Source organism: Saccostrea echinata, unplaced genomic scaffold (genome assembly GCF_033153115.1).
Source record: "Saccostrea echinata isolate AGI-Se365-2 ecotype Australia unplaced genomic scaffold, CSIRO_AGI_Sech_v1 ptg000009l, whole genome shotgun sequence".
NCBI classification, from domain to species: Eukaryota; Metazoa; Mollusca; class Bivalvia; order Ostreida; family Ostreidae; genus Saccostrea; species Saccostrea echinata.
The window spans coordinates 46,405,001-46,431,820 of record NW_026889758.1 but is presented as its reverse complement, the minus strand read 5'-3'; the positions used below and the strand labels follow the sequence as shown (position 1 = coordinate 46,431,820).

Genomic DNA, 26,820 nt, shown 5'->3' with positions numbered 1-26,820 from the left:
GTAATTAAGTTATTTATTTTAATTATATACTTATAATTATATATTTATTTATTTGTTATACCTGAATTTGAAAACTAGACAAAAATCTATTTATGCTGTTAATTTTTTTTTATATGAGCATCAATTAAAATTAAAATAGATCTATATTTATTATTTAATCATGTCTAAAATTGAATATACATGTATTGTGTATATAAAAACCCAAGCGTAGCAAAACTTTTAATTCCTTTTAACAGGACTCGGAATATCTCTGGTGAGAAATGGAAATATTTGGTCCAAAGGTTACGGAAACGCCAAACTGGATCCGCCAGTGAGCTTTGACGAGTTCACAGTTTCAAACATAGCATCTACAGTGAAGGCCTTTACAGCGGCTCTACTCGGTATCTTGATCACAGAATCCAGAAGAAAAGGGGGAAGGTAAGCGGATCTAATATAAATACTAACTTGTACTTTGCATAATATCTCAAAATATCCTTCGATTTATATATTACTTTTTTTATTTATGCATTTCAATTTTTTGGCCTCAAAATTTCTTCGTTTTTTATTCTAAATCTTGACAAATAGCCTTGGATGGCAATCTAAAGTAGGAGACATACTAGGACCCGAGTTTCAGATGAGTACAGATTGTGTTACATCTGAGATGACTATTAAAGACCTCTTGACCCATCGGACAGGTGCGCAAAACGTGGACTTCGCCTTGGTTACAGCTCTTCCAAATATCACAAGGGCTGCCTACGTCAGGTATAGAACATAAACAGTTCCCTACTGCATACGTACACATATTAATTGATGAAATCTTTTTCTACAACTTCTTCAGTAAAGATCAGAGTGTTAATTCAGTAAATTATTTTAACGTCTAAACAGTGTTGGATCGTCCTTCTATATAGCGATTACACAATTCTGTCTTTAAATACGTTCTTAATTCCAACCTCTATGATCTTGTCAATGCAACGGTACCCTCTGATACGCTCTGCAAATGATATTAATACAAGTTAGCACAATTTCTTACAAAAGTAATAGAAATTAATTTAAAAATTACATAACTAATGATTAATGAACAGAAATTTCACTGGTAGTATACTGGTATGTGTTTGCATCTAAAGATGTTTTGTAAATTCCAGCCGTTTAAAATATTTACCTCTGACGAAAATTTTTCGAGACGAATGGAGCTACAACAATTTAATGTACGTGATAGCAGGTCACGTTGCAGAAGTAATTGGCGGGAAATCATTTGAGGCGTTGATCAAGGAGAAAATATTTGATCCGCTTGGCATGAATGCTTCTATTTTTATGGATGATGCGTCTTGGAGAAATGAACATTTTGCATTTCCGTACTTTTTATTGAACGGAACATTAAGTTTCAATAATGGTGATTTTCTTCTGTATAGGTATGTATATAGGTATCTGTATGTAAGTATAGCTATTACATATTAGTTATAAATGGGTATGTATAAAGATTTAGGTATGCATACATGAAATGATATGGAAATATTGCTATTTATGTTTGAAATGTAATAAACAGTAGCATTTACTTTAAAAAAACCCACATATCTTTAAGGCATATTTTATTGAACAAGTATTTTTATTTTTAGATTACATGACTTATACCCAACGGTTGGCCTTTGCTCCTCACCTCGAGACTTGTCAAAGTGGCTGTTGTTTCTGTTGGGAAATGGCACATCTGAAAATGGTCTTACCCTCATTGACAAAAAAGTATTCGAAGAAATGTTTGACCCTCACATACCATTAGGCCTGCCAGTCATGGGTCGTTTCACTTTAACAACCCCGTATCCAGTGCGTTCAATACCTTTTTGGTATGGTTATGCTTGGTTCGGAAGATATTATAGAGGTAAAAATATACTATACTAAGTACAGTGGGTCTTGATTTGTAAGTTATTGATTTTATGACATAAGTAAAAATCGTGCTATTTAATTCTTTACACGAGGATGATTTACTTACAGGTCATAAATCTTTATTCCATACGGGATCCTTTCATGCCTATTCCTCATTGGCCTCTCTCTACCCGCAAGCTAGCAGTGGTTTCTTCATGACAACGAATGGTCCCTGGCCAGTAAATTTCAGAACAGATTTAGAACCGTTGTCATATATGCTATCAGATATCCTTCTTCAAGAAATGCCATGGTTAAACAGCTCCACGGTTTGCTCATTTCCTGAACCCTGGGTGGAAAAGCCAAAATCAAAAATCTCAGCTGAGGCTAACATTTCGACAGATGATTATGACGTTACCCCATGTTTAGGAAGTTATGGACATCGTATCTATGGAGATGTTGTGATTAGTAATAATATCTCCAGTAAAGAGCTTCAATTTAAAGTCAATACAGTTGGAGAAGGGAATTTAATTCTCTTGTTTTCTGAAAACTCGACATTTCGTATGAACTTTGCTGGAAGATTTCCGTTAATTTTTGGTAGTGGATGTGAAGCTCGTTTCGTTGCTCAGTCAGGTGGTTTGTTCCAAAAACTGAAATTGAAATGTCTCGGCGAATTTGAATATGATCGAGGAATTAGCTCTCTCTCGGAGAATAACTCAGCCTCTTCCGCAAAAATCAACGCCTTTACAAAATCGCTTATGACTGTTTCAGTGATTTATATATTTTCCATCTTTACCAAACAGAGATAACTTTTACCGGTTTGCATTACTGATGCTGTGGAAAATTAATTTATCATTGTTTTAAAAAAATAACCATATTTCTTCGTTATGACACAGGTTAATAGCCTTCCTTGTAACGTAACTGACCAACAATCACCCCAAAATCGACCATTGATTGTTGGGCACTGTTGTCAGTAAGTCACCTTGAAATCGCATGACTTAAGAACCATCTATACACTGTACAGGAAAGATCTGTAGTATTTTATGCATTTAGATAAATTAATTGAGCACTTTATTAGCATGTATTTTTTTTCTTTCAAGTACTAGTAATCAACAGTGTCTTTTCATCAATAGATAAATTGCAGGGATCTTAGGTTGAAAACTAATTTTATAGATAAACTCGATGTTTTCACCTTAAAGTGATTCAACTTTTTCGAAATAATTTTTCATTAGTGTATAGAGGGCATCTAATATCTTTTCCACACAATCGTGTGTTTTACCCAAGCCGATACTGTAAAATCCTCATTGTTTGTGGGGGACCGTTTGTAGGTCATCTTACCCAAGAATTTACCCTACGAAAGACAAAGCATCGTCCGCATCGACGAATTACCCACAAAATTACGTCCCAACGAACCACTGAAATTTTGGTTGCCCACAAACATTGATCTCCACGAATTCAAAAATTTCCACGGTATATTTTAATTGTTAATCCCTTCTTGCAGCACTTTGTAAAATGTTCTTATGTAATCACTAAACAGACTTTGTGAACAACTTTGAATTCAAATACTTCTTACAAGGAAAAACGAAGTAAATTGTGTTAGACTCTTCTTCAATATGCCTTTGCTGGTTCTTTGTTGAGACGGATTTGTGATGAACTACTAGTATATAATGTTATTGAGGTGAAGATTCTAAAAATGAAAGGCCGAATTAAGTAGAGACTGAAGTGTGGACAAAAATAGAATACGTCAACTACATAAACTGAAACAAAAAATGTGATGAAACTCTGGAATGGTTTAAAATTGCCAAAACAACACAGTTACTGTTACTATATAAAATATTTCCTATTCTGTCATATTAATCAGTAACGTTATAAAAGTGTTATCTATTTACATTTAAAATCTAATCTCAGAATCCATGCGGTTTAATTACTTTTAATAGAGCGATGAGGAAAGTCGAAAAATACTCAGGAACTTTGAAGAGAGTCATACAGCATGGTAAAATAAACATTAATTTTTTTTAACCATTATCTAACGATAACATGTCTTAGAATTACCTCTTGCCAGTTTTCCATTTGCCCTTACTTTATATTGTATATGCATAGGAATGAATTTACCCCGTAAGAAAATGAGGCAACAAACGTAACTTTTTATGAAATGATACTTGATGCCATGTTTAAGATAATACATATGTAAAGTATATTTTAAATCTTCTGTGATTGATTTTCATTAAAATAAAAAAAACAGACTTAAAATGTGTCAAACTTTCATTTACGAAGGTAACACAAGTCTGCATAATATATCCTTCTCATTAAGGAAAAAGTCGACAGTTGTGTATCTAGAGATTTCATAATGTGGTACGTTTCAGTCCAAGTAATGACAAAATGTCTGTTTGAACACTGCCGAAAGAGGGTACTTATTTCTCGACAAGATTAGATCATAAATTATTTACAGGGCTTTCGAATACCTTTATAGTCACTTGAAAAAACCTTCATCAGCGATATTCCCAACACTGGAATGATATGGGCAATTGTTTATTACTCAGCATTTTATGGTAGTAAATGGAAATAGGACACCTTTATCTACCTCGTAATGTAATCATTCAGGTATTTTGAAAGAAAACACCATTTTCATTGAAACATTGTCATTTAGAATTCATTTGTATGCTGAAGCATGTGTGACACAATTAAGGATCTAAATCACACTTTCCAGCGCAACGATGTCAGTGAATTAGTGAATCTATGATTAACATATTCGTAAATATGATTTTCTTTGGGATATTCTTCCTAATTTGGACCCAAATCATCTCGGTATGCAGTCAACACTTTACAGATGAGGAAATACAACTTATTGACAATACCGTTGATTCACTGATAACATGTAAGACTATACCAGGTAGGCGAAGGGTTAACCAAATGTAGGTCAAAAGACAAATTGAATTTTCTTTAACTATGAGTAATACTTACAATTATGTTGATTTTCAAAAAGAAATTTTTCATCTGTTCTTTGCATTTAAAAAAAAAAATAAGTAAACATACTAGTAATAAATAATCAGAATTTTGATTTGGATTTAAAATATCTTTTAAAACTAAACCATACTTTCATTATCTAAAATGGACGGAAATCTACAGGTGGTACTTTTAATTCTTTTAAATAGGACTCGGGATATCTCTAATTAGAAATGGAAGTGTTTTCTACAAAGGATATGGCCACGCCAAACTAGATCCGCCCGTGCCTTTTGATGAGTTCACAGTATCAAACATAGGATCTACAGGAAAGGCTTTTACAGCGGCTCTCCTTGGTATCCTCATCACTGAATCCAAGAAGAAAGGGGAAAGGTTAATAAATCTAATAAAAGATACTAGCTATAGCACAGACGCTTTGAACATTTTCTGAATGTCTACATAAATTTATTAGTTTTGGTCCTCAAAATCACTGTTTCTTGTTTTTTTTTTGTTTTTTTTGTTTTTTTTTTGACGGACAAATAGCCTTGGATGGGAATCTAAGGTAGGAGACATACTAGGACCCGAGTTTCAGATGAGTACAGATTGTGTTACAATTGAGATGACCATTAAAGACCTCTTGACCCATCGGACAGGAGCGCAGAGCACGGACTTTCCCTTGATTACAGTGACTCCAAATATCACCAGGGCCGCTTATGTCAGGTTCAGCATACAAAGTCTACTTAAATGAAATATTTAAGAAATGAATTTAATAGCTTCCCTTTTTATACGGTATACTTATAATTTAATTTTCATTCATTTAATGTAAGAAAAATTATAATGATTGTCCTCAAAAAATGACTTCATTTTGTACAATATTTTGAATGTAACGTCAGGCAGATTGATACGTTTTTGACGCAAGTCATTGTGACGTAGACAACCCGATTTATACAATATAAAGTAAATTTTTTATCCAATCAAATATTGCGTTACAACCAGAATTAAATTATTCTTTTGTAACAAAATAAATAAATGTCATCATGGTATTAAATTTCAAAGTACCGGTATACATTAAGGTTTAAAATTAGCATAGGTTATCTTAAAACAAGATTTTGTTGTAAAAAACTTCTGCCCCTAACATTGGTGCAGTTGTAAGTCGGACTAATTTTCTTCTCTTCAGTTATGCTTTCTGTTGAGCACAGACAAACTAAAAAGTATTTTTGGAAAAAACAGGGATTTCATCGAGTTTTCGATTACTCTACTATCGCTCTGTCATACCAATGATCACCTTTTTTCACTCGATTACTCTTTTTAATCAAGTTATCACATTTTCGATTCGCCTTATTTATTTCTAAACACACAAGTGTTTTCATGAGTAAAAAAATCAGCTAAGGTTAAGCTGAAACGATCTTGTTTTATTGTTGAAAGGAACTCAATTGCATGTCAAATTTCGTCATAAATTCCTTTTTAGCTTATAATTTAAAAGATCTCACGATGGAAACATTAAAATGTACGCTATGTGAAGCTGAGCTGGCATTCTAGGCTGGAAAGACAAATTTACTATATCATATCAAAGGCCGACGTTTGCAAACTGGTCGAAATATTCTCGTTATTTCTTTCGCAAAACGCCTAAGTTCAGACCTAAAGGCTTTAAGGAATTCTTTGGACTGCTACCTAAAGTTATAGAATTCGATATGATCAAGTTCGATCAAAGAAAAAGTGAGCTACAGATTTTAAAAGATTCAGTGGCTATCACTATTAACACTATATTAACTCATGGACTTTTACAGAACATAATAAAACAGATGATTGAAATAGAGTGCAATGTTCTGTGTATTCGAACTTACACTCAAATTTTCAAGACATTTTGAATGAATTTCATCTGGTCGGCAAGGTCGAAGTATGTGTTCATGACATTGGATTTACAGGTGCTTTCAATGTGGAATGGATGCTTAGTCAGTTTTGGTCACACTTGCACTTTATTTAAAGTCAGTGTTTGGACCTAAACCACACTTTATTTAAAGTCAGTGTTTGGACCTAAACCACTTTTCAGATTGCTTGCAAATACAGGAAACTAACACTACAAAAATAGCCACGGAGCAATATAAGCTTTAAATTCTGATTTTCCAAACCGCTACCTGATGTGTATCAACCCGCTGGAAATGTAAGAAGACGACAGTTCTGCAGGGCTCTAAACCATGGAATCAATCCGTGAAGAGGTAATCCACCGGTACATGCAGGCCTAAGAGTTTGACACAGAAATGTGTTCCAATACTAGCACAGTTCCCTTATACCGTTACGAAAGGCTTATTTTCTTGAAATCCGAGGAGAAAAAGTCAACAAGAGGGAAATTGAAAACAGAGGCATTCCTCTCACATGCATAAAGAACTCGGCAATTTGCTGAAAAATAAACAAAACAAAAACAATTTTTTTTTAAAAAAGCCAACAACAATGTGTCCGTCTGGACCCTCGGCAAAATGTATGTGTAGACGAGTATATTTTGAAGTGGGAGTTTAACAATAAACAATTTAAAATCAGTCGAGTTTTTAATAATATTTTGCCACAACTATTCTCATGGACAAGGTTTTTACCTTTAATATAAGTTTACACGTTCTTATCATAAGCTTTCCTTGTGACAATCACATGGGTTATTTAAGAAAAATAAAAATTAAAATGGCATTAAACAAAATGAAATCAAAAATTCATATTGAGTATGGTTACGTTATTTCATATGCCAAATTGAGATGTTAAATATTCTTCAGCTGAATAGAAATCAATCATGAAAGACAAGTAGTCCTCATTGAAAAGTGTATTTTACAAGAAGATGTCGTAATGGAGCAGCGAGTAGTAATACAATTTTGTGTTGCACTCGAGAAATTTTCATAACAAACTCAGAAAAAGCTGGGAGAAGCAGAAAATATATCAAAAGTTAGCCGTGCAAGTGTGTATTAATGTCACAGGATTTTAATTAGTTTAAGAGACTCTGTATTGGACGATGAACGGCCTCCATAGAAATTATCTGGTCAAAACCGTTAGTAACGTCATGGGAAGAAATGTGTGATTCACAGTTGCTGGACTTGAGAGCGAAGAGAAATGCGGTAAAAAAAATGAAGACATTGACAATTGTCTCGATAATGGAATAATTGTTAGCAAACTAAGTGTAAATTGGTATAGAATTTTAAAAAAAAAATACAAAAAACATAAATGGGTAAGGCGCCACCACAGACTGAGTGTGAAATGAGAAACTGTTATGCGTTATGTTTTTGACGTCACGTTGATAAGAGTGATCCGTAGTGCTAAAACATGTTGATTTTTAAATAATGTAACATGAGTCCCATTTGATTAAAAAATGAAATTGCACACATCAACAAAATAAATGTTTTACATATGATACCGGTAATTTGTTGAATTTAGATTTCTTAAAAATATTTCAACGAAGAGCGACATTTTCCACGTAATTTGTGAATGACCCTCGTACAACAGACCTTGATTCCAGGTCAAGACAACCTCTGATCATCAACTTCTCTGCATATAGCGACAAAAATATTATTTAACATAATTTCTTTACAGAATAACCAATATAAATTTTACATTAAATTATTTACATTGATTTATAAAAAAAAATGTTACTTAGAGATATACATGTATTCAAACAGTAAATACTTTTGTTTCATTCATAGTTTGTGCTTGCACTTATTTTTTTTTTCTGTTAAATTCCAGTCGTTTAAAATATTTACCTCAGATGCAAAAATTTCGAGACGAGATGAGTTACAACAACTTTATGTACATGATGGCAGGTCACGTGGCAGAAGTAATTGGCGGGAAATCATTTGAGACATTAATCAAGGAGAAAATATGGGATCCACTTGGCATGAATGCTTCTATTTTTCTAGATGATGTGTCTTCAAGAGATGAACATTTCGCATATCCTTACTTTTTAGTAAATAAAACACTAAGTTTCAAAGATGAAGACTTTCTTCTGTATAGGTATGTATATTTATGAACTTTCATTAAAACACTATTTTCTATATGAAACGTAACAAAAATAGTGATATTAGTGTAGTAATTACTCAAATGCATGACTTCCTCTTGCAGCTATAGAATAAATTCTCCTTGTTAAACATAGTTTTCTCTTCGGATTTATTTGTAGACTACGGGACCTTTCCCCAGCGGGTGGCCTTTGCTCCTCACCACGAGACTTGTCAAAATGGCTGTCGTTTTTGTTAGGAAATGGTACATCTGCAGATGGTCTCACCCTTATTGAAAAGGAAGTGTTCGAAGAAATGTTTAAACCTCATATATCAATTACAGAGGCACGCATGGATCGTTACAGTTTAACAAATCCTTATCCAGTGCATTCAATTGCTTCCTGGTATGGTTATGCCTGGTTCGGGAGATATTATAGAGGTAAATTATATATCTGGATTTTAAAATGAATGATTGTTTAAAACAAAAAAAAATATCGTGGTATTCAAATCTTTATGCTAGACTCCTTTGCTTATAGGACATAGGTCTTTATTTCATACGGGATCCCTCCATGCTTATTCTACAATCGCATCCCTATACCCACAAGCTAATAGTGGTTTCTTCATGACAGCGAATGGTCCCTGGCCAGTAAAATTCAAAACGGATTTAGAACCGTTGTCATATATACTATCAGATATCCTTCTTCAAGAAGAGCCGTGGTTAAACAGCTCCACGGTTTGCTCATTTCCTGAACCCTGGGAAGAAAAGCAAGAATCCAAGAATGAAACCGAGGACAGCATTTCGACGGACGATTATGATGTTACCCCATGTCTAGGAAATTATGGGCATCGTGTCTATGGTGATGTTGTGATTGGTGATAATTCTTTAAGCAAAGAGCTTCTCTTTAAAGTCAATTCTATTGGCGAGGGAAATTTGACTCTTTTGTTTTTTGAGAATTCGACATTTCGTATGAACTTTGCTGGCAGGTTGTCCTTGATTTTTAGTCATGACTGTGAAGCTCGTTTCGATGATCAATCAGGTGGTTTGTTCCAAAAACTGAAATTAAAATGTTTTGGTGAATATGAATTTGATCGAGGAATAAGCTTTCTCTCGGATAATCACTCAACATCTTCCTCAACAATCAACACTTTTGATGAATCACTTTTGATCCTTGCGGTGATTTTTGTGGTTTTCTATCTTGCCAAACATGATTAGCATTTACCGGTGTGTATTATTAATGCCGAATTCATGTATTATTCGTGTGAAACTAGTTTTATCCATCGTTTAAGTTATAGATTCAAATAATTATTGTACAATGTAAATTAAAAAAAATATTCCCAAATATTAGTGAAAATTAATTTGAAACATACATGTTATAGTGAAATGGCCAAAAACATCTTTTTAATCATTCTAATGTCAAAATATTAAATGCTTAAATATTGGCCTCTCTTAGAATTCAACAATGACGCCATAGAAATGTTTAACATTTAGGTATGAACAGATATGTAATTTCCTGGTAATAAAGTATATTTACGCTTGTACAAAACATTTGATTGTAAAACACAATTTATTTTTTTTTAATTTTTTTTTTGTATTAAGTAATATTTGCATAATTATGATGTCATGAACAACTATCAAAACTTTGAAATTCATTTCATGTTATCAAGTTTTCAGGTTCAATGATTGGGGATAGGTTAAGCTATTTAGCAAACAAACTTTGCATGATTATAATGAACTTTGACCCCAGGGATAAGTGCTCCAGGATAAAACAAAAATTATTTTCTACTGTAAAATCACTTAATTTCGTGGGTTCAAATTTCATGGTTTGAGGAGAAATTACTGGTTCAAGGGGATTTGATTATGTGATTAAAGGAGAAACATTATAAAACACTATGTAATTTTCACATTTCGTGGGGGATATGAATTCGTGGGTCTCTTTATACTATGAAAACAGCGAAAATTAAACCCCCACGAAATTTGTGATTTTACAGTATATCGAAAAACATTCTATTTTTAAGCTCACCTGAGCCAAAGGATCAAGATCAAGTAAGCTTTTCTGATCGAAGGGTGTCCAGCGTCTGTCTGTAAACTTTTCACATTTTCAACTTCTTCTCAAGAACCACTGCACCAATATCAACTTGCCACAAAGCATCCTTGGGTGAAGGGGATTTAAGTTTCTTCACAAGAAGGGCCATGCCCTCTTTCAAGGTTAGATAATTAAGAATTACTGAAAATTTGGTGGTATCTTTGAAAAAACTACTTGGTCAGAAAAGTTGAAATTAATGTGAAAGCTTCATTACATACAGTAGATATACATTTGTTCATATCTTGACCACCAGGGGTAGGCGTGGCCACGACAGGGGGTCAAAAATTTTCATCATAATATTTAGGAAATATCTTTAGAAATCACCTTCTCAAGAACAGCTTAGTCATTATTAGTCATATTAATATAGAAGCATCCTTAGGTAGTGTAGATTCAAGTTTCTTCAAATCATGACCTCCAGGGGTAGGGCGGGGCCACAACAGGGGTCAAAGTTTTAAATGAGAACATATGGGAAATATTTTAAATATCTTCAGTCATACACTGTATTTATATATATTTACATCCTCGGGTAGTGCTGATTGAAATTTGTTCAAATCATGACCCCAGGATGTAGGGTGTGGCAGAAATAGGGGATCAAAGTTTAACATAGGAATATATAGGAGAAGTTTTTAAAAATCGTTTACCCAGGAACAAAGCCATGATTAGTCATATTTATATGAAGCATCTGCAGGTAGCGTAGATTCAAATTTGTTCAAATCACGACCCCACAGGAGTAGGGCGGGTTCATAAAAGTATTACATAGGAATACATAGGCAAAATCTTTAACGGTCTTCTTCTCAAGAACAACAAATCCATGATTAGTCATATTAATATGGAAGCACATTGAAGTTTGTTTAAATCCCCCTAGGGTGGGGTCATAATATGTGATCAAAGTTTTACATAAGAATATGTCGGAAAAAGAATCTGATGATGAAGAACAGAAGGGCCATAAATACTCAGGTGAGCGTTGTGGGCCCAATAGCCTCTTGTTATAATTCTTCCCCTTTGCTCAATTGTGTCTAGCTGGCTAACTATTTACTTGATTATGATAAGTCAGTAAGTAGCCTTCTAATAAAATACTGAAATTCTTGTCCCTAACTTCAAGCTCCAGGGTGCAAATTAGTTGGTCATATATTGAAAATCTCTTATAAATATACTTATTCCTGAGCATTTAATGATCAATCTTTATGCACGACGACATGTAATCATTAATTCTTTACCAAATTATACAATTCATGTCCGAGGGACTCAGACCCAGAATATAGGGAAATTGATCATATATTTAAAATGCCGTGTAATTTCAAATCTTTACTCCTGAGCATCTAGGAGACTAGCTTCATGCAATGTAAAAATGGACATAATTTAACATTAAGTTTTCACAAAATGATAAGATTATGTACTCAGGAGTTTAGAGTGTCAGTCATAGGAGGACTGAGTTAGTTAGATGATAACCTGAAAAACTCGTATTCAATGATCGTCTAGGTCCACTGACCTACTGTTAGATAAATATTTCAATACTTAGAACAATAAATGTGGAAAATTAATATGAAATATGCATAACGGTTTGCTGTTGATTGACAAGATTTCCCACCTATTTTTTTATCATTTATGATCGCAGTGCACTGGTAAAACACTATGGCATGTCAAACGTTGCAATAGTATATCTTTTCCATTTGTATTGTATAATATTTCATTTATATTTTATAATCGTCCATTTGCATTAATTGTAAAATTTTCCATTTGTACTGTATAATGTTTATTTGTATTGTATTTCCATTTGTATTGTATAATTTTTCATTTGTATTGTTTAATTTTCCATTTGCATTGTAAAATTTTACAATACAAATGGAAAAGTATACAATACAAAAGGAAAATTATACAATACAAATGAGAAATTATACAAAACAAATTGAAAATTATACAATACAAATGGAAAATCATAGAATACAAATAAGAATTATACAATACAAATCAAAAATATACAATACAAATGGAAAATTATACAATACAATAAAAATTATACAATATTGCAACATAAAAAGAACTACTAATTTAACATATGCACAATGAATTCATGTGAGTTGTGAGTTTTAAAATACACGTATGTGAAAAAAAGTTATATTTAGAAAAGGTTGTGAATACGGTTTGTTTCCGTTTTGCACACATTTGAATTTCAGGTATTAAAAAGATGTGTGCAAAACGGGAATTTGTTCAGGTAAGATAATAACTTAATTGCTATAGTCTATATCAAAATTGAGAGTTTGCGAAAGATTATCTACCGGAAGAATAGGACGAAAAAAAATTTTTTTTTTTGATATTTTGATTTATTTCTTTAATTTTATAATTAAAAAAAACTGTTATTAAACATTAAAAAAAATCATAAATACTAATCCAAACTAATAATATTCATACTATACTAAATGGGCAAGTTATTTTTTTTTTTTAATTAATTAAGATTGAATTCATTTTCTCACTCATTTTATATTAATGAAAAAAAAAAAACAGGTGAGCTGCGATAAGGATATTGTCTAAATTATCAATTCCATTCCAGTTAATTCCAGGTAACTCTCATACGGAGATCGGACTATAATTGTTATCAAAACACATTTCACACCTCTTGTTCTATCCCTAATTATCAAATGTGTGCAAAAAGCGAATACACCGTGAATACACGATAGGAATTGAAATTCAAAGACCGATATACGCATGGGAGGAAAAGAAGTTTCTCGGTGTGTTCCCGTTTTGCACACATTTGATAATTAGGTATAGAACAATAGGAGTGAAATATGTTTTGGTAGCAATTATAGTCTGATCTCCCTCTGGGATTTACCTGGAATAACCTGTATTTTACCAATGCATCATAATATATATTTTGTGTTCTATGCTTTCAGCAAAATTGACCTTTTAATATAACCAAGTCCCGGTGGATTTCTAGCGTTGTCTACATACAACCTCTGTGCAGCGTATTATGTGTTTTTCAATTAAAACTTTGAAAAGTAAACATATTTTAGGCTTGATTAAAGTTGAGCTTTAATTTATTTTTTAAGGCTAAATATCTTTGTTTAAATATAATAAGGGAATATTTTTTAATTATAAAAAAGATAATTTTGTACTATAATAGGAACTCAATATATCACAAAAATATTTAATTCATAATATATCTATGCTACAAAAGATTTTATTCAGCTTTTATCTTTAAACAGACTATAGCCTACCAGTAATTGAATTCTTTTGTTCTCTACCTGCAACCCATTCCCAATTATCCAACACAGATATACCTGTGCTTACCTGTATTTTGCTCAAAATGTTGGCTAAGTGGGAAGACACCGGGAATAAAGCCTTTGAATCAAACGAATAAGTAACATCATATAACCATATCCAATATCATTGGTTCAATGCATGTCTTACTTTAAAAAGCATCTTTTGAAAAGGGAAAACGAACCGTTAAAGACCTTTATCGTGAAAAAAAGTGTATAGTCACGAATTCCCTATAATTATCAGAACCCATTTTATTTGTGGAGAGATTTAAATGGCTGTGAATCCAGAACAGACCAAACAATGACATTCCTACCAGCATGTTTAATATACTGTGAAAATTCAGAACACTTACCAACGTAAAAAAAAATTTGGTATCCTAAGTTTTTTTTTTTCTAGTGATGAAATCCACAGTGGTAATATTCGTCAATATGCTTTCAAATGATTGTTTGTAAAATTATTAATTTGCAAAGAAAATTTAATTTTTTTCTTCTTGTTTCATTGCGTGTTAGAAATGATTGTCTTTTCCAGTGTCTTTGAAACTACGTTTTAAAATTCATTTTTTTTCTAGTGAGAAATCTCTCTTTTCCAACTTCAATTCCTTCACACATCGACCTTGTTAGTAAATGCATGTAACTACCGTTAACACATTTGTAGGAACATGTATTTCGTTTATAAAATTGATTTGTCGAACATTAACTTCAAGATATTTTGATTCTGAATAAAAATTTCATTCAAAATGTCTTAAGAGTTGTCCATGTCGTTATTTTCTCCAGTTTACACACTTGTTGAATCTTTTATTTTGAAGTTGTATTTGTTTTTAAACATAATCCATTTTCTATGATTTTTAATGCATATCTTTATACACTGTTTCAAATAATTTTACTACAGCGTTACTTATTTATTTATTTTTTTGAGTTTATAGTAAACAAATGCCAGTGGTAAGGCTGTATATTGAGTAAAATTTCCTGGCAATAAGATCTAGATCACTGAATCCTTTCTGTAAAGAATCATTGACCCGCATCCTAACTGAAAAATATATAACCTTAGCAGGGTACAAATACAGGGCTCCCAAATACAGAACGGTTACATAAAATGTGGACCGTAAGGTAAGTAGTTTTTACTTCTACATCGTGTTTTTTTTTTTTTCGCACACAAAAAGTGAATGGTTTTGACTAACAAAAAGTCAGCCACGATGATCACTTGGCCAGCTGGTGTTTTTTTTTTTAAATTAAATCAGTACTATATTTTTATTAAATACAAAACTATAAAACATTTAGCGCTTTGCTGAAACAGTCAGCTATAATTATGTCAAAAGGTTGTTCACCTCTCACAACAGATTTCTTTTTTATGGAATAAGTAGTAAACTATATCATCGTACCTTGATATAATAACCTATTTCGAAATTTTCCCCTCCAATAAATATTACGACATACAGCTATTTGGTCTCGTATTTCATGCCAAATATTGAACTTGTGTTCATTTCGAAATATATGACCTAAAAGATATTTTAAAACTTGTAAACGTTATTATAATGTTGTCCTTCACAAAAAATTTATAAATACACGTTTTAAGGTGATGTAGTAAATTATTATGCGCATTTTTGATGTTGAGATTCAAGATGAAAATACGACTTTTTTGATGACCTTTCCATTGATTTTGGCATGAACAGTGTACTACAAGATAATATGCATTGTGGGAGAATATTGGCAATTTTTTTTAATATTAATTATCGAAATACCCCAGTAACCTCTTGTGGCATGGAAGGATAAATAAGTGAAAATTGGTGAAGGACCACCTCCTGTTCCATTTTAAAGTTCTCTTCACGCATGAATTTATTATCTTTAAATGGTTTTCTGTTATCCCTTATAAAGGTAGAGATTGCTGCATTTAGGTACAATTGTACTTAGTAATTCAATTTCTCTTCGTCACTGGAGATCTAGGTTTCAGATGCGTTAATTTATCACTAAAATTACCAAACTTTTGACTAAAGGAAAAAAATGCAACACATGCCGAGCATTTTTTCTATCGAAATCACAGATACTTGACGTTATATTTTCTATATATTTTCTATATATTACGAATTTCTGGACAATATATTACCAAAATATGAGAGAAAAATTAGTGAATTAATTATGCTTTGAATATGATACCGAGGCAAATGACACACCGAAATTCTTTCCACACTTCAAATTTATTGTGATGTTCATCAATGGCAGCATCATCTGCAGAAATCATCGGCACCATCACGTGACATAGATCCATGGTAACATGAACATCTGCATTGGACTGTCGTAAATTGTCTTAAACTAGTCGAATATAATTGCCGAAAATTATCTTCTTTCATTTCCGGAAGAATATTAGACATCATTACCAAAAATTCAAAAAGAGGGTTGAGGCTTCAAGTGTGGTAGAAAAAGTTCGCTACTGCACCCAGAAAGACAACCTGGCATAAACGTATAATTTTAGAAAATTCTATGCATTTTTTCAGAACGTGAAAAATAAAGTATTCGGTAATGATATATTAATACTTTTTGGTATCGATAAGAAAAAAATTCGGTAATGAAATATTGATATTCGGTAAAGCAAAACTGCGACATGAACAACACGTGGAAAGTTTTTGGTCGATTTGATGCTATGCATCAATAAATTATATTATATCTTTTGACTAAATACGTATTAACTTTTCGTAGTAGAAAATAAGGTTTATTAATCAAACTCAACGTACGTATATCAAATAGGAATATAGAATAGAATAACAGAATAAAAAAAATTTTATATCTGTATTATTTTATGTTTTAGGCATACAGTGTATGATATAAATAATATGATGTTGCAATTTCGATCTCGGCCCTGGTATCGGCAATTCAGGTTCGGGCTGAAACAACTCGGGCTAATATCAGGGCCGAATCAAAACTTTATATTTTGATTTTCTAAATGAGACATGTTTTAAACATTGAATTCAAATTCAATGAATATATTTAGCTTCTTGCTTTTTTTGATATTTTTTCAGTTTCTTTGTCGTTTTGTTGGTTGCCAACTCTGCTGATGGTTATGGTACGTTTCGAGATAAAATCCCAAATGGTCGAAAAGTACCACATCCTTGTGATCCGACAACCATATGGGAAGGTGTTGGACACGAGGCACAAGGTGGAGGAGGCCAAAGAAATCCATTCGGACTGGACTTCTTCAGAGAAGGCAAGGTAAAATTTCAATGTGATAATACTTTTACTAAAAATATCTCAGAAATGTAAGGAATTTTCGGCCTCAATTATGTTGAATTTTGATGACCACATTAGCTCTAAACTATTAGGTAAACAAGCATTGGATTAGTTGATTATGTATTCAACAATTCACATATGAAAGTCCTATAGTTTAAATAAAAAAGGAACAAAAGGAGAAATTTAATATATATATGTATATATATATTAGGGATGGCAATCGAGTACAGAATTGCCAATCGGTTAACCGCAAGACGTTCCGACCGATTAATCGGTTAATCGTATCAAAACAATTTCTTCATTGTAAGCTATTATTTACATAAACAAGACAATAAAAATGTTACATATAGTAAATAAATATACCGGTATGTTATAATGTATCAGATTTTTTACATTATTTCATTATACAAAATTTCAATTTTGATAAGGCCCCCCCCCCCCCCCCCCCCCAAAAAAAAAAACGGGTATGCCTGAAGTATCAGTTACATAAAAAAATTCACAAGAGATGCCGTGCATTCAATTTGTCACTATAATCAAAACTAAAACTTGGCTATCGCTTAATTTACAATGTTTGTTTAATTATACAATTTGACAAGTGCAAAGGATAGTTGAACAAAAGGTAAGGTACACATTATAATCAGTTCGCAGTACTCAACAATCATTTAATTAAAGTCATTAAAGAAACACAAGACGGATGGGTAACGACATGGTGTTTACACAGCAATTAACATCTCGAAAACTGACTAATTACCCCCACGGTGTCCATCTGGAGAGCCTTAATTATCTCCGAATCAACTTAAATAGAAAGGTGAAAATGAAAACAGTTCAGATATTTTTATTTGTATCTTTTTAATTGATTTTTTCTATGAAATTGTGTTCAGATTTACACATATAATAATTTTCTCCGACTAACCGATTACCATTGTTCCGACCGAGTAACCGGTTAACCGATTACAAATTGCCATCCCTAGTATATATATATATATATGAGACTTTAGAACACTAAAACGATTAAGTTCTATAGCTTATGCATTCTTTTTTTCTGCCAAATAATCCATAATCTGGTGATAATATTGAGACATGAAAGTTACAGAGAAACATCGATAACCTTGCTGCAAACATTATACATGCATCATTGGCACAGCGTTGTTGACCCGAAGACTAGTGCGAAGTAGTGATGACTAACATAGTTTGACACACACAAACACAATGTTTTCAAATGAATTGGAAAATTGCGAAGTTTCTTTTAATTTGATTTCATGCATCCTGTTAGAAAAGATGACATAGGTTTTTTTGTTTGTTTGTTTGTTTTTTTTTTTTTTTTTTTTTTTTTTTTTTTTTTTTTTTGCTACAACGAAGTAATATTGACAGATTTTTTCTCAATGTGGTCATCCCTTTGGCAGCGTCTGTAGACGACTCTATGCTATAAATGTAAAAAGAGAAAAATATTTCCGCCAGTTCAAATTTAGAAGTGACACATCTTTTTTCTCTCTCTCTCTCTTTTTGTCCTCAAGACATGGACTTCTGCACTTTGTCAAAAGGATTCGGATGGAGATGGTAAGACCAATGGGCAAGAATTAGGAGATCCAGATTGCGAGTGGACACCAAATAAAATACCAAAAAATATCGTTGGACTGTCCCATCCTGGTAAGACGGGAGTATTTCTCATTGATTTGCATCATGTTGATTTCTTTGATTAAAAAGGAATTATCACGTTAATGCAATAAGTGAAAAAGAGGCTATTATTAAAACTGGATGCTATCAGTACATTCAAATCAATATACTGGAAGTATCCCATCGTAGTACACTGGAAATAAAACCTATTCAAGAACCTTTTTATAATAAAAAAAACTGCAGGGTACTCTCCTAGACGAAACACATTAAATAATCGGATAGTAAAGATGCAAGATAAATGCAATACCCATTTTAAGGTGGAAAAAGCAGTGGGAATGGAAATCTAGTATAGACATATGCATCATAAATTAACTAACTGTTGTACATTTCAATATTTTTCAGGTGTATGTGAACCTCTTGATGACCCAAAATGCACTGGAAAGAACGATTTTCTGCAATGTAACAACCCTCCAAAATTTACGTGTGACATGGAAGATGGTTTGTGATATTATATAATTATAAAGAAATGCATATATCTTCCGAAAAAAGTTTACAACTTCAATCAATGAAGTTAACGTACTTAAAAGTGTTGTTATATTTTTCCTGTAACATATTTCTCTATATTCAGATACTATTAACCAAACATTGAAATTTCCAAGTACCATGGTGCCCCCGAGGGAAACAAATTATTACTGCATGACCTTTGACCTCCTAACAGATGGAGATTACCATCTTATTGGTTCACAGCCTTTGATTGACAATGCCGATGTGTTACATCACATGATTCTATACGGCTGTAAAGACACAGGTTGGTGATTTTTCACTCATATCTATCTATCTATCTATCTATCTATCTATCTATCTATATATATATATATATATATATATATATATATATATATATATATATATATATATATATAATCAATCTCAAAAATATGTATATACTTCCTTGCAGCGAGCGCGACAACGACTCCTCAGAGCTGTGGCATGGCAAAGGAAGATTGCATTGATATGATAGCGCTTTGGGCTGTAGGTTTTAAGGGCGAATGCCTTCATAAAGACTCTGGTTTTAGGGTTGGAGTGAATGGATACAAGAAAGCTATATTAGAGGTACTTCAGCAACAATATGCATATTATGTTCTTGATATCTTGATCATTTTTTTACTAGAATATTCATAGAATATTCAAACCAGAAGAGCAAATATAAGTATTTTAGCGTCAAATGTTTAAATCTAATTATTTGATCCCTATATCAAAGATATTTTGATGATATAACCCTTTCAACTGGACATTTTTTTTCAATTATGTTGATTATCTTTCAACAAGAAGAATGTGATTCAATCAGGAATGAATGTAAAAACATTAAAAGTATAAAATGCTTTTACTCATATTTAAACCCTGTGAATTGTTGTTGCCACAGTAGTAAACGGCAGGGTTAGTCAACAAAAATTCAAAGCTGCAAATTTCAAAAATTATATTATTATTTATGAGAAAATTTTTTAAAAAAAAGAAAATACACGATTCAGTAGAAAAGGGATCCCTTTTTTGTACCTTACTCTTGAAATAAAATTTGTTTATAAATAAATCTGGTACTCATGGGGCTTATGTTTGTATGAAATGTAAAAATATTTCTTGATATTGATACGTAATAAAATGCAGAGAGAAAATTCAAGCTAAGAATGTGTTATCAGTATAGTATGTTATTTTCCATACAAGCACTATTTCAAATGTGGTTTAGGTTTATTAAATCATGTAATGAGTTGCATTGCACTGACACTCAGTGCAAGTATATAAAAAAGTCAATTTTTTTTTATCTTACTTTATTTTACTATTAATGGGGAACAACCATGTATCAAAAACATTTTATATTAAAAAGAGACCGTATAACGAAACAAGTTGTGTAAGAAATAAAATCTCTAGAAATACTTGATGTACGAGTTTTACTCTTCTTCCTATATCAAAATTTTTCTTTCTTCATATTCTCAATAAATATTTTCTTAGGTAAACCTGAATGGCTCAGGTGACCTTCTACTTTCTGTTTTTTGCCCATCGTCGTCCGTTATTTCCGTCAGTTCACATAAATTTTGGGACTCCTCCAGAAACTATTTTACCAAAGCGGGGATTCAATTTTTTTTTATTGAAAATGCATAGGGAAAATATTTTAATAATCTTCTAAAGAACCACAAGGCTTTAAATTTGTTAAATTTACACAAACTCATCTTCTTTAGAATAGTACAAATTAAAATCATATTAAAGAATTTAATGTTTCTTGAATATGGACTGGGTAACAACACAGTTTCAGGGTTTTTTTTTATTACACATGTATCTAAAAGAGTTTTTGTTTGTTTGTTATATTTTATTGTAGATTTGTTTATGTTATGTATATTCTAGATTGATAAATATATAATACATGTATGGACCAATCTTTTTTTTTTTTTTTTTTTTTTTTTTTTTTTTTTTGACAAGAGGATATATGGAAGACCCTCTCAAGTCCCTTAATTCTGGAATAGTACTGGAATAAGAATATAAAAATTCTTGTTATCGTCATTTTGCAATAAACATTAAAGTTTCGAAGAGGTAGATGATCCGTTCATTTCATTTTTTGTTTTGATATTTTTTATTGAAAACCTTGCAAGAAACAAAGGCTGCACAATGTCATTTTTTTTAATGAAAACATTCTTATCTACATTCATTTTGTCTACATATTCCTCCTCTGAACTAGACTTTAAGAGAAATGCGTTAGATCTTTCAACTTTGAAAATAAAATTGATAAGAGAAAAAGAACACATAATGAAGCTTAGAAAAAATAGTGACACTCGGGTGAGCAATAAGGTCCATGCGCATCTTGTCATTTATTTTTTAAAACAAGAATGCTGGTGATAATTTATTTCTGATGCTTATATCTTATTATTGCATGCTGAAAAATCACTGCACTCTCAACTATAATGCACATGTAAACATTACTGCTTTCCTTAGGTTCATTGGAATAATCCGGAGAAAAGGACAGATTATATGGACGGATCTGGCATGTACATATTCCTAACAAAAACAAGAAGAATCCATGACGCAGGCATTTTGATGGTTGGACAGAACTACATTCGGATCCCCCCACGTTCTCCTCGAGTTGTGGTGACAGCGAACTGTTCCCATACCGACACTTCACGATTTATTGTAAATGGACCAGTTTATTTTACCCGTGCACTGAATCATATGCACTACCTGGGTATTCTTTTTATTTCATACATTATATATCATAATTATACTTGTTTATTTCGAACAACAGTTTCAAACTTACGGCTGGTAGACTTTTTCAACATTTCATTTCTAGATGACATTAACTTATGAGAACTCATATTGACCTTTAGTCGAGATAATAACACATCTATGAGGTTCAAGAATTATAGTCCATACACCATTTCATTTTCTCATTACGTATTGACTATGATCTTGGACATATGATGTTGAGTCAAGATTATGACACGCTCTTATGTCATAGGCAAGAACGTAATACATGTAAAGCTTGAACACATTCCAATGAGAGATTTGAGGGGTTTGACCCGAAAACAACTCTGTGATAGAAGACAACCAAGCTAAAACCAATAATTAACATCCCGTAGGACGTCAGACATGACTTTTTAATATGCTAAGAAATCAAAGTTGCTCAGAACATCCACCTTGTTAATTACCTATAAGAAGTTTTATTATGGCATGTCTGTTTGTCAGTTTATCTGTTTATCTGTCTATCACAAAATCGAGCTGTATATCTCAAACCATTTACTATAGTGCTTTCAAACTTTAGTATTTGTCTCTGACCAAAAACAAAAAAAAGAAGAAAAAAACTGTGCCAAGACCCTGAATCTAGTTTACATCTCAAAAGATAATGTCATATTGAGCAATGAGATAAGGTACTGAAATCTTAGCCATAACTTGGAATCCTTCATTGTAATGAATCAAAACTTGCGTGTTGTTGGTGATGACCTGAGTGTGCGTCATGTTTTTGGCGCAAAAACATTCGTCACGGTTTTATCTTCAAGGTCTACTAAAGATGAGAAGGGTTTGACAGAGTTAGGAAGGGACGTCATTTTTTGTCAAAAACACAGCATCCTTTAATTCATACAAACTTTTTCTTTTAATAGACATGTGAAATAACTAACCAATGTTAATTTGCACATTAAGTACTTTCAAACTTTCATCTTTCTTCCTACTATCAATTTTTATTGATGTTCTTTCGCTCGTTAATATTAACTCTTTTCTGAGCTTAAAATAAATATATAAAAAAATAAAAACTTACTGAATATCTTTTTTTCTGGAGTGAAACTTTTAATATGAATTGCAAACATGGAAATTTTCCAGATCAGCGTTTAAACAGATATCATCGAGGCAAATATTTTCCTACTGTTACATTTTATTGGAGTTATATGTATTACAGGAAGAGAAATGAAGTTAGAACACTACAGGGATGGAAAGAAATTGCGGGACCTATCTTATGAAACCGACTACAGTTATGATAGTCCAAAAACATTCGAGTAAGAGAAATTTTTCATTTAATGGTATATCTTATCGCGTAAGACAATTTTCCACTTAATGGCATTTCTTAATTTATAAAGAGCAAATTACGTTCACATTGATTGCTTCCTTTCTGTATGTATCACAATATTGTTTTAACATAAAAGTTTAGAAGACAGTAGTATTCAACGCTTCATTGCCTTAATTCTTCTGAAAATCTGTGGCTGTCCCATGTTTGTAAAACAACAGTGGTAATCAACATGGGATTATATAAATAAAACTCCTTTCTAGAACCGGGTGTTCGTCGTTTATATGCAATTCTCACTCATTGTCAAGTTTACTTAAATCACTCCTCCAAGTTCACGCAGAAATAAACATTCAGAATAGTAAAAGACTACTATTTGTGAATCTGATAGAAAAATTAAGAGAAACATTATCATGAAAGTGTTAAAATCATATGCATGCGTTTTTAAAATCATAAGTTGATAAGCACAATACTGATTTTCATATATTTTGATTTTATGTCAATTTGCTATGAAAAAGAAATTACGACCTAGATGAGTAGTATTGTGCCCAGGAATCTATTTTTTTTATATTTTAAACTAGGTTTGACAGGCTTAACAGGTGGGACAGCAAGATAATATGACCCAAACCTTTGAATTGGGGAATGACTTGTTAGCAAGCAAGCCTCTCTAGACCATAGATCCTTTAGCGCAGATATAGGCTATTGATATTTACCACATAACATATTATATGTCTTCATAATAAAGTGTAATATGACCTGCATATGAAATTGATAAGGTTGATTTTTAAATAATTTTGCAAATATGTCTGCCAGATTAATATAATTTTTTATTTTTTTTTATTAAACTAAGGCTTATGACGTAAAAGTGCTGTCACATTTTAATGAACAACAGAAATGTGACACTAGATTGTAATAAATGATCTTAATTAAGTTTCACCCATTTCCATAGTTGTAAATCTGAAAACCTGTGTTTTCAATTCTTTTGAAAAAGAAAAAAAAGAAACCCAAATTACATATCAATGCAAAACTAAGGCAAGATTTGCAAAGAGAAAATGCAATCCACAAGAAAATTTACATTGATATTTAAAGGTGTCTTTTTACAATGTTATTGCACACCCCTTACTAAGAAATTCTATGGGTAAAATATGTGTAAAAGAAAGGATTTATAATCCAGTTGAATAATTTGCTCTACAGAGTGATTTAGTAATCGTTAACTTAAACCATTCAGTTAGAACAACTGAACGGACTTCACATAATCTATGAATGACCTGAACTCCACAATTTTGGAAGAGCACTGACTGCTTATTATAACCATGCAAAGATGCCCATGAATAAAAAAGAATTACATAGAGACTAGGTATGAATTTTCAATATATTACAAACTACGACCCAACCAAGGCCTGAATCTTGATCCCCAAATGCAAAAATTTTATACTTTACAAAGAGATCACTAATCATTATTACCACGCAAATACTTTTAAAGGACCTTATGGATTTTTATTTCAATTATGACCATCTAAGTTCTACCATGATGTATACTCCTAATCGGAGTACTATTTCACAGTTTTTGTTGGATATTTAATTGTAAATTATAGTCATGAATTTTACAATTTTAGTAGAATTGATGAAATGTTTAGTGTCTTAGCAATGTCTTTCAATGTAAATCTGGCATTTTCAGATATCATGTTGCACACAACATCTATATTTTTTGGTGTCCCTACAGATTTCAATCGACCAGTTTGACTGCTATATTTTAGCTACACAGCGTTAAAGGCTATTCTTTCCACATATAAAAATCATATCTTTACTATGAGTTCTTCGGAGATTTTAGTAAAGAAGCAGTTTTCACATACGCTCTCATTTCTGTCTTCTTGGCAGAGGTCATTGTTAAACAGTTTAAGCTCAGTGTAGTGACCATGCTTACTTTAAAAGTAAATTTATTTGCGAGGACAGTAGGAAAAATCATGGGGTTTTCTTTATTTAGAAGCTCTTTAATAAAAATTTTCAACTGTATAAGAATAAAATCAAATACTTCTATATTTATTATTATATACTGTATGTTGCATTATTTATTGAACGATCCTCGTATAAGCGATGGATGTCCGGGGTACTACATCAGGCGTACAGAAAAGTCAATTCCCCACAGAGTAGATACCTCTATAAGATTGATCTAAAGATTCATTCTTTATATTGTAGATTCCCAACACCTATCGAGTTCAGACCCGGGGACGAAATAATCTCGACTTGTGTGTTTTCCTCTATGAACAGGAACAAAACTGTGTACAAAGGTGACGCAACTAATGACGAAATGTGTTTCGGATTTCTCACCTACCACCCTAAGGAAAATCTCAAACTGACAACCTGCACCCAGTGGCGAGACATAAGCGAAAACGCTTTATATAGTTATGGAGATAAAGTTATAGTTATAAATGGCTGTAATACCACGGCATTTAATGATAATGAGCATCCTGAAACGGCCGCTTTTCTAAAGGGCGTTTTCGAAAATTGTAAAATGCTCACAGGATGTACCTCAGAATGCCGTACCTTTTTAGCAGAAGCAATGAAAAACCCATGTGTAAATGGCAGTGTTGGTGCTTATTATCGAGAAGTAGTAGTGAGAATTAACTGGCCAGAACGCTTTGCTATGTTTACAGCTCTTGACTCGTGTAACGCGGAGATTGCTCGAGAAAAATGTCAGGGTAATTGTATGGAAACTTGTAAAGAAGTTTACAAACCAACATCTGAAGCCAGCAGCGCAACATCAGCAACACTTATGGCATCAATTGTATTCACCATCCTTTTGTCTTTATAGGGACGTATAATTCACTTCTAACCATGGATTTAGTCGAAAATTACTAATAACACATTATTTCACAATATCGTGTATATAAAGAATGTTTTAACGTGTATGTGCAAGAGTGAAGCTGGATTTCAATGCCTGTATTTCTTTTGATACTAAATAAAATTCAAAGTTACGTACATGTAAATCTATACACTGTATTTTTTTCACACTGTATCTGTCACTCTATCACAAAGTCTATACACTGTATATAGATTATCAATCTTACCTAACTCGGGAATAACACAACACTCGTAGGATGGAACTTTACCTAGAGTTTACGTCTATTTTTTTTAATGAATTCTGAGCATTGTAAAGATATTTTTCGCTCAGTCTTTTAAGATGAGATTCGTTACCCAAAGATATGCACATCATAGATCATATGGAATATTAAGGAATGTTTTTAAGTTTAGTGTGAGTTATGGGTGTGTAAATCACAAGACTTGTCACGTAGGAATATTTCATGAAACGCGCTAGCGCTTCATGAAAAATATGCCTACGTGCAAGTCTGTGTGATTTACACACCAATAATTCACACTTA

The 26,820-nt window shown here is 32.2% G+C and overlaps 1 protein-coding gene across 1 annotated transcript in view; it reads left to right on the top strand.

Moving 5' to 3' along the window:
- The first annotated feature begins 334 nt into the window (after positions 1–334).
- LOC133182908 (uncharacterized) overlaps positions 335–26,820 on the top strand; it is a 26,975-nt gene continuing 489 nt past the window's right edge. Inside the window, exons 1-18 of the mRNA XM_061317760.1 lie at positions 335–417; positions 565–741; positions 1,122–1,388; positions 1,593–1,849; positions 1,963–2,466; positions 4,983–5,163; positions 5,314–5,490; positions 8,488–8,754; positions 8,918–9,174; positions 9,272–9,827; positions 17,118–17,274; positions 18,807–18,939; positions 19,309–19,404; positions 19,535–19,714; positions 19,865–20,019; positions 21,886–22,132; positions 23,339–23,435; positions 25,637–26,820. The exon at positions 25,637–26,820 is cut by the window's right edge and continues 489 nt beyond it. Coding sequence (XP_061173744.1) covers positions 614–741; positions 1,122–1,388; positions 1,593–1,849; positions 1,963–2,466; positions 4,983–5,163; positions 5,314–5,490; positions 8,488–8,754; positions 8,918–9,174; positions 9,272–9,827; positions 17,118–17,274; positions 18,807–18,939; positions 19,309–19,404; positions 19,535–19,714; positions 19,865–20,019; positions 21,886–22,132; positions 23,339–23,435; positions 25,637–26,252 — 4,275 coding nt within the window. The 5' untranslated portion in view covers positions 335–417; positions 565–613 and the 3' untranslated portion in view covers positions 26,253–26,820. The remainder of the gene's footprint in view (positions 418–564; positions 742–1,121; positions 1,389–1,592; positions 1,850–1,962; positions 2,467–4,982; positions 5,164–5,313; positions 5,491–8,487; positions 8,755–8,917; positions 9,175–9,271; positions 9,828–17,117; positions 17,275–18,806; positions 18,940–19,308; positions 19,405–19,534; positions 19,715–19,864; positions 20,020–21,885; positions 22,133–23,338; positions 23,436–25,636) is intronic.